At 35.1% G+C, this 12,323-nt stretch overlaps 1 protein-coding gene across 1 annotated transcript; it reads right to left on the bottom strand.

Moving 5' to 3' along the window:
* Nucleotides 1-243: 243 nt before the first annotated feature.
* On the bottom strand, nt 244-11,907 carry LOC138700370 (uncharacterized). Its single transcript, XM_069826957.1, has 3 exons — nt 11,764-11,907; nt 9,190-9,270; nt 244-2,981 (listed from the first exon to the last, which is right to left on the bottom strand). Exons 2-3 carry the CDS (start codon nt 9,199-9,201, stop codon nt 1,680-1,682), a joined length of 1,314 nt encoding a protein of 437 aa, XP_069683058.1. The 5' UTR covers nt 9,202-9,270; nt 11,764-11,907; the 3' UTR covers nt 244-1,679.
* Nucleotides 11,908-12,323: the final 416 nt, after the last annotated feature.

Below are 12,323 nucleotides of genomic sequence, written 5' to 3'. Positions count from 1 at the left end.
ACACAGTCTAGTATATATAGTCACGAAGCTCAATACGTAGGAAATATGCATCCATAGATAGTTGCTAACCACTAGGATCGCTACTATCGCCTCATTCACATACAATGTGGATTAATAACCGTTCATTCGATTCAGAATCGTAGACCACGAAACCCAAAAGACTTTTCTTCCTACTGTAATGACCCTGCCGTCCCTTGAATGAGTTGATATGTTTGACCACAATGTCTGCGACAACTTTTGTTGTTGTTTTTTTTTTGCAATGTTTGTGGTCATATTTTCCATGTTGTGAACAACATGGTAAACAGATGGCTTCATGCGAGTACTCTCAAATACTTCTATCAAATGTTCTGGTAATTCTGCTAGATATTTATGGTTTATGGTTTCCCCTGGAAAAATGTTTTCCCCCCAAATTTGGAGGGAAAACCCCCCAAGCTGGCAACACTGACTGTTAGTGATTCGTGACAAAAATCGCAATGACTATTTCGTTTATTTGACGTCATTCCATTTTCGACCAATGAAGTGTAATGACATTTTGAATTCCAATCAATCACAGTCATACATCGCGATAATTTCTGCAGCTCGATTTATTACTATCAATTTATCGCATGGTCGTTCTTTTGTTTAGTCAGTGTCGCCAACTGTTTCCACGTAAATCGATGTGTTAAATAAAGTTCGAAATCCTACTTCCACATCTACATCTTCATCTTCTAATTCCATGTCCATTGTATCTAAAGAAAATGACACTCCTTCATAACAACTGTTCATTTAATTAACGAATTAATCAGGTTATTTACAATTATACTATAAATTAAATTATGATTTCAGCAGATAATGAAAAATTTCTGTTATAATAACAAGAGAAAGTGCAGTACATGTAATTAAGATTTTTAAACCTGTATTTCACTTTTCTTAATTGGCATTACTTAATAACATTCAATTATTTCTTTATTACAGTAATCGTTATTCATCTATTTCGCCTTCACAATGTCTGAATAGGTTAAGAAGTATGCATAAATGTACAATTATTAACATTTTGTGAGCGAATTTTAGGGATATATTATTTACATTTTTATTTTATTGGCGAAATAGTCCTATGTCACTCGAGGTCTGAGATTTTCCAAATAAATCCACTCCCTTCGCTCGTGGATTTATCGGCAAATCTCAGACCTCTCGTAACATTACTACAGATAAATAGTATATTTTGTGTTTTCTCAAATTTTCTTGCATTCTTGCACAGATTTCTAGCATTGTTGTTATAAAAAGAATCTTGGAGAGTTTATTGCATTTTTTTTAATTTTATTGGGTTATTTTACGACGCTGTATCAACATCTAGGTTATTTAGCGTCTGAATGAAATGAAGGTGATAATGCCAGTGAAATGAGTCCGGGGTCCAGCACCGAAAGTTACCCAGTATTTGCTCATATTGGGTTGAGGGAAAACCAAGGAAAAAACCTCAACCAGGTAACTTGCCCCGACCGGGATTCGAACCCAGGCCACCTGGTTTCGCGGCCAGACGCGCTGACCGTTACTCCACAGGTGTGGACGAGTTTCTTGCATCCTGTGCCAAACATAAATAATAAAATATCCTTGTGTTAACAAATGGTGAACAATTTATAATTTCTTGATACCTCTAGCCCGGACACGGTGTACTTTTTGAAGAATCATTGTGAGGAGAGGTTTCATAATATAGTACATTTCCAGAAATGCTCTTCAAATGGCGGCCATACCATTTCAGGTTCTTCAATTTGATCGTCACCACCATCTGTCCAAGTCTTGCCGGCGGCCAGAACCTCTGCACGGAGAGCATCCTTTGATTGCACCACTCTCAGTACATGTGCCATTTTTATGTCCAATTTAACAGCCTTCAGATGTCTCAAAGCACCGAAGGCTGACTGCGTAGACACCACAGATCCAGTGAAGAAGAATATAGAGGACACCAACTGGAAAGCATCTAACGCGGTCACTTCCTCCTCATCCTCCAATTTCTTTCCTATTTCTGCAAAATGCTCCACAATCGTCAACCCTTTCACAGTTGAGGCACCAACTGACAAGGAAGCGGCACCAACGTTCAACCCCACCAATCTCCCCCCGTGTATAAGTCTTGCAGCTGCGACATGCACACCACTGAGCGCCATACCGACAGTATTACCAACCACACCAAGCCAATTGTTCCTAGCTTCTTCACTGTTGAGTCCAAGTGTCTGGCCATGTTTGTGTCTGTCTATCAAAGTCTTTGCACTTCGACTCAAACCAAAGACCCCTGAAGCAACTCCTCCTACAGCTGCTGCTATAGCTACAGGCATAGATACGGGCAATGCGAGGGCTGTGATAGCAAGGGCGGTAGCCACCAGAGAGGTAGTGATGTCAAGAGCGTTGAAAACTTGCAGAGGAAGGCTGTAAGCAGGAGATTCACCGAAGTCTACATCGACTTTCTTGTCAGTTGCTGTGTATTTCCCTTTTCTAGGATAACACATGAAACATCTGGGAAGTTTGTTATTCTTGAGGTAGTCATGCCAACCGCGGTAAATTCGTCGATTGTTGTCGACGTATATGTCAAGATCAGGAGCGTCAGAATTTTCTGTGGGGATGTTGAACACTGAAGTTACCAAGTGTTGTTCATGAACATTGATGCAGATAAAGAGGAATGATACAGAAGTGTTTGAATTTTTGCCGATTTTGAGTATTTTGCTGCAGAGTTTGCGCACTATTTTGAGTTGTTTCTTCATGTAGCCGGTTCCTGAGTTTAGTTTGGGATTGGGGAGTTCAGGAGGTGGTCCGTACATGGCGTATGCGATTTTCCTCTCCAGATCTGCCCGGTTATGGTTCCCGTATGTTCCAGGAGTCATCTGGTCGCCTCCCAACATTTCGTAGAAATTCTGCTGTTCTTCTCTGGCTTCCGTTTTCCATTTCTCTACTGTGGGTGAATTCCAATGAAGTTCCACTTTTTCTTCAACGCTTTTATGGGATATAGAAGCGTAATCCTGTAATGAAAAATGCATTTATCTAAACTGCAGAAGTGATTAAACCATTTCTTTGATGATAATAATAATAATAATAATAATAACAATAATAATAATAATAATAATAATAATAATAATAATAATAAGGAATGGTGAGCGAGAGAAAAGTTCGGGGCAGAAGAAGATATCAGATGATAGATATAGGCCTAAATGGTACATATGAGGAGACAAATAGGAAGAGAGAAAATAGGAAAGATTGGAGGAAACTGGGTTTGCAGTGAAAGACCTGCCCTTGGGCAGAACACTGAATGAATGAATGAAACTGCCGCTCGCAACTGCCGCTAAATCTAGTGACATGAGCCTGTCGCATTTAAGCACACTTAAATGCCATCGACATAAGCCGGGATCGAACCCGCAACCTCGGGCACAGAAGGCCAGCGCTTTACTAACCGTGCCACTCAGGGCGACTGAATGAATGAATGATGGTGATGATGATAATAATGATAATAATAATAATAATAATAATAATAATAATAATAATAATAATAATAATAATAATAATAATAATAATGTAGGTACAAATCTATAGTTCAGTTTCTGATAGAGAAATGTAGATGTATTCTCCCTCCACAAACCATAACCTACTTGCTATTTGATCTGTTTGTCTAAAACGGTATCTTCGGGCCGCGCAAATTACGTTTATTCTTAATTCTCATGAAAGTGAAGATAAAGCAAATCAAAGGGATCAGTACATTCTGATGATGATGATGATGATGATGATGTTGTTGATGATGATGGTAATAATAATAATAATAATAATAATAATAATAATAATAATAATAATAGACCACCTCTGTGGTGTAGGGGTCAGCATGCTGGTCTCTTACGCAGAGGGTCCGGGTTAGATTCCGGGTTGAATTTCCTGGTTCAGTTTTTCAGGGTTTTTCCTCAACCGTAAGACAAATGCCAGGAAATTCGGGCCACAACATCCCTGAATATCACCGGCCTCATTCATCACCGAAATCATATTCATAACAAATCAGTCATACATATACAGTCTCCATCTAGTTCACAACAATAGAACCAGTTTCAACAATAGTACACAGGCCTTCGGATTTCAACCAAAGATTAACTCACGATATGACCAGAGATGTTAAAACGAGTATAAATAACAGCGAGGAAAATAATAATAATAATAATAATAATAATAATAATAATAATCATCATCATCATCATCATCATCATGTCCTTCACGTGTCAGACCCTAGTGTATCTGTTACGGTCTCATACCAGCGTTTATATGGTCTTCTCAAATTTCTCCTTCCCCTTGGTACATAGGCAAAAATTTGTCTAGGCTATTTAGTGTGATCCATCCTTTTGACATGTTTCTTCCACTTAAGTCTATATTATTGAACAAAATGAACTATAACCTCCTGAGTCCTTAGAGTATAGTATACTATACTATACTTCATGCATGATTATGATGTAAGATGTATGTGCAGAGACCCGAAGTATAGTATAATATACCTGCATTTGTGCCCTAACTGTAACCTGCAGAATTTTTTCAGCATTTTTCCTCATGTCAGTGACTTTTTTGAAGTATAGAATTAAATTGAGCTTTAAAAATAAACCAACAAATGTTTCAGGACTCAGAAGGGTATGATATATTTTTAATTCTTTAACAATAATAATAATAATAATAATAATAATAATAATAATAATAATAATAATAATAATAATAATAATAAGTTTAATAATAATACTAATAATAATAATAACAATAAACATATATGTGTATGTGTATGTGTATGTGTATGTATTTATTAACACTACAATTGGGTATACACCCGGTGGCAGTATATATAATATACAATAATTACAATTACATAAAATAAAATAGAAGAAAATAAACGTAAATGAAATAAAATAAAATAAACGTAAATCTATAAATAGTAGATGCAATAAACCTAGGACTGTAATTAAAAACTATTCTATAATAACGCCTACGATAAGCAAAAGTAAATCTAAATTATAAGTACTTCTATTTCACCCAACTATTACCAATTTAAATAATTACATATCACCTTAATTAATTACATATTAACTTAATTACATATCATCTTAATTAATAACATATCACCTTAATTAATTACATATTAACTTAATTACATATCATCTTAATTAATAACATATCACCTTAATTTATTTACATATCAAATAAATTACATATCATCTTAATTAATTACATATCAACTTAATTATTTTACATATCAACTTAATAATTACATACAAACTTAATTAATTATATATCAATTTAGTTAAGTACATGACACAACTTAGATAATTACACTGCACCTCCAATTACATTTTCAGTCTAATCTTCTCAACCTTTCCTTAAATGTATTGATTTTAAGAGGACCACCCTGAAAGATTGCCGCAGGTAAGCTGTTCCAGTCTACTATTGTGCGGTTAACAAAAGAAAATTTTGCCACGTCCGTTCTTTGTTTTCTACATTTAAACTTCCTAACATGATCAGCCCTTCCTAAGTATGATGGAGTTGCTAATCTAGCATTGATGTCGGTCCATGCTTTGTGTCCCATTTGTGTCTTAAACAATGCGGTGAGTCTGGTTTTTCGTCGCCTTGATTTGAGAAGTTCCCAACCTAAGCCTTTTACTATCTCCTCACCATGTCCCTTCCCCATTTTGACATATTTTGCTGCCTTGCGTTGGACCTTTTCTATTGGATCGATTTGGTTTTGTCTGTACAGATCCCAACCTACTGCTCCATATTCCATAATTGGGCGAACAAGGATTTTGTACTCTAATAATAGGCATATTCATATTTAAGCACAATATTATTCTTTCTGAGCTTAGCCATAATTTGTAGGCCTTCATTTGTTTTTATATTCTTCTCAAAATTACACATGTTCTATCTTGTACAGAGGTATGAACCTGTATTGTTTTGTGGAAAGGCAGATTGATAGGCAGATTACCTCCTTTATACATTAAACTATATCTAAATAATTATCATACTAATATCCTGTTAATTTTTAAAAGTCGCGTAATTTAATGAACATTGTACTGTTTATCGCCGTGTTAGTGGATAAGTTATCAGAGCGATAATTCAACACCACGATTGCCTATTATTACTATGATTTCAAGTTACATGTCTGTTTCCTTAAAATGACATGCGGATATATTCATTGCCAAATCTACGAATATCTTGAATATTTAAAGTCGAAGTTATATGAACAATTTCCATTTTATATCAACCACTCTCTTTCAATTATATTTCCAAAATCCATATAAAAGTATCACTTTATGCATAACTGAAGACATAAATAAGGCTATAAGTGCCAAGAGACAAACCGTAGAAATCAGAGCTTTCTTGTGCAGCTAGTAATGTAATATTCATTTTGTGCGAGATCGTGCGTATTTGCTTGTTTTCCGCACAGAACCAATACGCGGTAAGTGTGAAATACCACATTCAGTATTCCCAACGTAACACACATAACAATTTCCCTCTTCTTACCGCTTAAGCGCGACATTCATTTTACTGCTTTAGGCTTTTAACATATTATTTTTAGAGACGTTTAACATAGTAACAATTATAAATTGGAAACTTACCACTGCAATTTCACCTAAATTGCAATGTTAATTATTGTTTTTAAATATTTGGAAAAATTAAGTAAAGTCTACTACTCCACGAAACTTATTGCATTCCTGATACAAGTAACATTAAGGAAGCCGTGAAAAAATCAACGAGATTCCAGATGCCGATGTTATTACTGCAATATGTTATATAAATAATATTGTTAAAATATTAAAATGAAAAATAAATCATTACATAACATTACCGTTTGTTTTAAGATCGCATTTATAGACTGGGGGGACGTATATCACGGCCTGCTGGAGTATAGTAAACACAGAAAACATTTTACAGCAACAATGTTGAAGAAAAATATTTTGGTGTTCCGAAGTTGGCGTCATTAAACAGAAACCAACATGGAGATTTCATTGCAACTAATTAGAAATTCGTCTTTCAGGTATGTAATAAACGATCTTCGCACAAAATAATGTACGATACACGAGCGGTATGTTTGTTTTCATGTTCTCGGAAATTAAAAAAGCTCAACTACGTTTCGCTTTTTCAATCTTTTCCTCGACCATGAAAACGTCAACATACCGCTCTTGTAACGTATATTACTATTGCACATACGAGTATATAGAGAGAAACTAGGGCCGAAATAAAATTACAATGGGACTTATCATTTTTCTTAGTGACTCTTTTTTTGAACTAATTTTCAACGATATTGGCACTTACAGCTTTTTATGTCCAATCTTCAAATTACTATCAATGTGCACAGAAAATATTCTCCTCACTACAAAATAAATGAAGGATTTTTTTGGAAAAGCAACCATAGTCCAAAAACATAAATTTTCAGAAGAAGCAAAAAACTGACATGGGTGTTGTTGACACTTCAAATATAAAATTCATCATGCCATTTCTGAAGGTATTGTAGAAACTTGGGAAAACTGAATCTACATTTATAACTTAAATTGCCTCATAGAAATACATGTGTAAGTGTAGGTTTGGACAAAGGTTGTTTTAAGAAAAAATACTCTGTTTTGGCTGAAGTGTTCCTGTCCTTTAACTTATTTTTCTTTATTATATCCTGTTTCTTCTCCTTTCGTTGCTTACGTTTCTTCCATGGGGTTAGTTCTGCACCTAAAGATGACTCCATAACTAATACAACAATTCACGTGCTAAAGTATTTTTCCCTGAGGTGGCTTTTTCCGCGTACATAAGAAGTAGTACTGCCAATCTACTACAGTTTGAAATTGTATGAATAAATGTTTAAAGGTGATATGAATGGAATTTTTGTAAGTGCTACCATAGTCCTGGACAATGACTGTTTTCACAAGAAACGTCTTTGGACTATGGTTGTTTTATGAAAATCACTGAAAATTTCCTCTCCTATAACAGAGGACTACGGTGTTTTTCCACTAACAACTAATTCAGTAGATGCCGGGTACGCTCACCACATGTTTAATATCTCAAATTTGCATTTTTTGGACTGTGGTTCTTTTTTTTAACTTCAATTATTAATCATAACGGCATAACCTACAATTCGAGTATATTTACTTTCTACCAAGTCTCCTAGAAGTGAATCATACAACATTTTCTATCAAGTTTTATCCTAATAATCTACTCGCACATACCTACATAATTAATATATTTTTTCAACCAAACATCATACTACTACTTCATACAAAATCTTGCACAAAGTCTTGTACGATTAATAGGCCTATAATATGTGTTTGTAAACAAATTTCCTATTGTCGTACAAAATCTGCTAACGAAGCCAACCAAGTATATGCTTCTTACGAAGTCTCCTACCACTAAATGATTATACAATCTTACCTATCTCTATGTATTATTCCCCATTTAGGGGAGAGCACGGACTGGGACTGTCCTCGCACGCAGGCCGTTCGGGTGGGCCCATTGCACTACCCAGGATGGAATGGTGTGCATGCCTATGGCCCCCTGTGCTACAGATCCCCCTGCTCGCCGCCTCCGAACTATTCTACAGCCTACAAGACCCTTTACCTTTTCGCGTAGGCCTCACCGCGGTCCTTCAACCCTCGTCTCACGAGTTACCATGAGCCCAGTTGAGAGCCCACGGTGCATAGCGCTACCACCAACAACGAATGACCACATATCCACGGGGTCGAAGTTTGGCGGCGTCCAACAGCCGACTCTACATCGGAGCAAAGAGGGAAGGTGTAATTACGATGGCGAAGTGAATCCGAGGTTCAAACCTCAGAAAAAATCTCAACAAGGCAACTTGTACAAACCAAGATTTGAAACCGGGCTCGTTCGTTTCACGATCAGACGTATTAATCGTTACTCCACACCGTTGTTTAAATGCTTAAACAGTTAGAAATGCTTTTGAATGCAAGGTGAACATGTAGTCTTCTTTCCAAATGAAATTATTGACTGCACAAAGTGTAAATAATGTAATGCAATGTAATGGAATGGAATTTACGGGAAGGGGCACTATGGCCAGCATTGTGATCTGTTAAATGCATACTGCCCTTACAAATAGTTCCATATTTATTGTATAAACTATGTAAACTATTTCTAGGCTATCACTGACAGTGTCAAATTCAAATATAATGCGATGGTTTACCACATATTTGAAACACTATTCTTGACAATACTTACATATGACAGCATCTTCAGTTTTCAAGGAAACAACGAAATGTAGATGACGATCTCGGTATTCTTACGAGTAAAGTCCTTAATCTGAAAAAAAAATAGATAAATAGCATTGACTTTATTATTATAATTTATTATTATTATTATTATTATTATTATTATTATTATTATTGTTCCAAAAAAACTTGAGTATTCACATTTTAAACATTTCATTGAAAAGTATAGGGCTACGTCTAGAAAATTGCCGACTCCAACAACCATGGGTACACAATACTTACCTTCGTGTTATTAAATAATTTTAAATTCTACAGGATGTTGTTAACAATAAAGGGGTTAAACTAAAACTGAAAAGTGTTCTTGAAAAAAATCTTGCTTATTCGAAACACTGTGAAGTATAATAGGGATTAAATAGTGAACAGACACAAGATAATACACGACAACATTATAATAAATATAAACTATTTCAAATTCACACCAATAATACCGTGTGATATCGAAGGAACATTTTCTTATTTGAGTGACAATCAAAACAGGTTTATATCTGGCAATTTACGACTGTATATAGTTGTACATTGCAACACTTTTAGTACACCATTCATTTTTATTTAAAATGTATCATCATTCCCCACAAAAGAAGAGAATGAGATAAGTCACTTTCCTAAATATGTGTTATACCCTATTAGTTGTAGTCACCTAACTGTACAGAACAATGTTTTGATTCAAGCATAGCCGTGCTCTATACAAGTTACTGTACACTGGACTACAAAAGAAATGCCGATACGAAATTACAGCGTTTTCCGAGAACTTTAGCAAACATGGCGAGATGGAAAGCTATTTTCCCAAGATTAGTTTTTAAAAACATGTAAATACGACTTATATAACACATTCACGTTATTATTTAATATGAATTGATTTTAAATTATTCACACACTTTTATTTTACAACATTAATAAGAATACTACACGAAAATGAAAATAGTGAAATTGCAGTTTACATGGTATTCCACAGCCTTCCTTATTATCCATGATTGCTGTCTTTGTTACAATCGATATATACGGCTAGTTACGTTTCATATTGTATTAACAAAAAATGTATCAATTTTATTTTAGATATAAATATAAAATTTTACTATAAATACAGATGCAGAACTGAAAATTGACTCTAATTGAAACATTTAATTACACATTTCTCCTTAGCATGAAATAAAACCCTTTAGAAAATTCACGCCAGTTCAGATGTTTTTGTATAATTATTTTATTGCAAAGCCTTCTGTGTATCTCTATTTTTATTGTTTCCTAAGCAAAGTCCTCGTAACACGATAACATTTCAAATCGATAGCGACTTCGACTCGGCATTTCTTTTGCAGTCCAGTGTGCCACCCTGAGTTGATGTAAACAACACGATTTGTACAAAATAACATGCGACGTAGTTAACTTCATGGCTTCGTATCCGAACTTCCATCCCTAGTCATAACACTCATAATATATTTTTAACAAAATGGTACCATTCATAAAACCTGAGTCACACGGGGATAGTTTACCAGGAGTCAAGTGCTTGAAGTCTCTGAACTTGATCCTATATTTGTGATCACACGGAGATATTAAACTTGAAACCATGCTTGAAAAAAAGCGCGCGCTGAATGTTGTAATCGTAGTGGTGTTCGAATTCTTGTATTCTGTTATAGTTAATAAAAATCAATAGTGAACTGGCATTTTTAGTTTGGTGAAACTGAAGATGCCGCCAGCACATATTAAAGCATGTGTGCAGCTAATTGGCGCCTTGTTATTGTATGAATTACAAAATATTCTTGAAGAAAAGGAAAAGAGAACATGGGTTAAGAAATGGATTCGTAGAAGAATTATGCACGGTGCATCTAATACCTTGTTGAAAGAATTAGCTGAAGAAGGTCCTGCAGAATACAGGAAGCATCTCAGAATGAGTCCTGTTTTAAGGGTTTTTAACTTTTTCGAACAACTTCTACGTCTATGTTTTCAAAACCTTGTTCCATGAGTTCACTGACTAGTTTCTGGAATAATAATTCCCGCTTGTTTTTATTGAGGTATTCTTTGTCACGTATATTCCATACAAGTTCATACTTCTCATACACTTCCAAAAACTTTATGATATCGTTGGAATTCCACTTAGGGGCGCTCATTATTAATAATTATTAATTTACTTGGACAATAGACCTAAAACTACAAACTGTCTACTTGCCAAGTTACTACAAGTTCGCATTCACACGCGGGAAGTGGTGAAGTCAAGTTGGTCACGTGACGGGAAAGTGGACACAAAAGTTGACGGATCGTCAACTCAAATTCTGCTTGACCGCCAAGTCACGACTTGACTGTCTCGACCATATCACACGGGGAAAGTTGAAGGAAAGTCGACTTGCTTCAAGCACTTGACTCCTGTAAACTATCCCCGTGTGAATTAGCCTTAACAGTACCTTAAAGTTCATTATAATATATTTTTATTATAAAAAAAAACACTACACATCACAAGCGCTTTACTTTTCAGTCTATTCTATGTAAGATCCGTTCATCTAGCTCGACTGTGTTGAATGTAAAATAATTAACTTACCTTTTATTCCAATAGCTCACCAGTGAGTGGCACACTTTATCGGTTGTCTGCAGCACAATATTCCAATTCGTGCACAGACACGCTACTGTTTATAATAACTGCGAGTGATTCACAGGAACTAATCCATTATTAGTTCAGTATCCTTTGTCAGAGCTGATTGAAGATAAGTCTTTATCAGTTGTGCTAACTCCAAACAATAACGTAGAGAGAAAGGCATATGCTCACAATGATATCTATAAAATTTTAATCGACCCATTTAAAAAAATGAAAGACGAAATAAAAATATTGTAAACAAATTGCGACATAGAGGGTCATTAACAAAGCTTACTATTCTTTGAAATTTCGACGCAAAATCTTGAAGCAAAGAAGTTGAATCACTTATTAAATTGTATTCTACGTGATATTTTAGTAATCGATTGTACAAAGTAGCCCTATAGGGTAATAAGAAAGTGGAACAAAGCCATTCTTAACAGTTTGACTATCAGACCTAAATTTTAAAAATATCTCCCTCACGCCAAAATCATTATTATGTTGTAAACTGGTTGTAAATGATTACGATA

Source organism: Periplaneta americana, chromosome 5 (genome assembly GCF_040183065.1).
Source record: "Periplaneta americana isolate PAMFEO1 chromosome 5, P.americana_PAMFEO1_priV1, whole genome shotgun sequence".
NCBI classification, from domain to species: Eukaryota; Metazoa; Arthropoda; class Insecta; order Blattodea; family Blattidae; genus Periplaneta; species Periplaneta americana.
The sequence above is the reverse complement of the archived record's forward strand: the minus strand, read 5'-3'. Positions and strand labels throughout refer to the sequence as shown.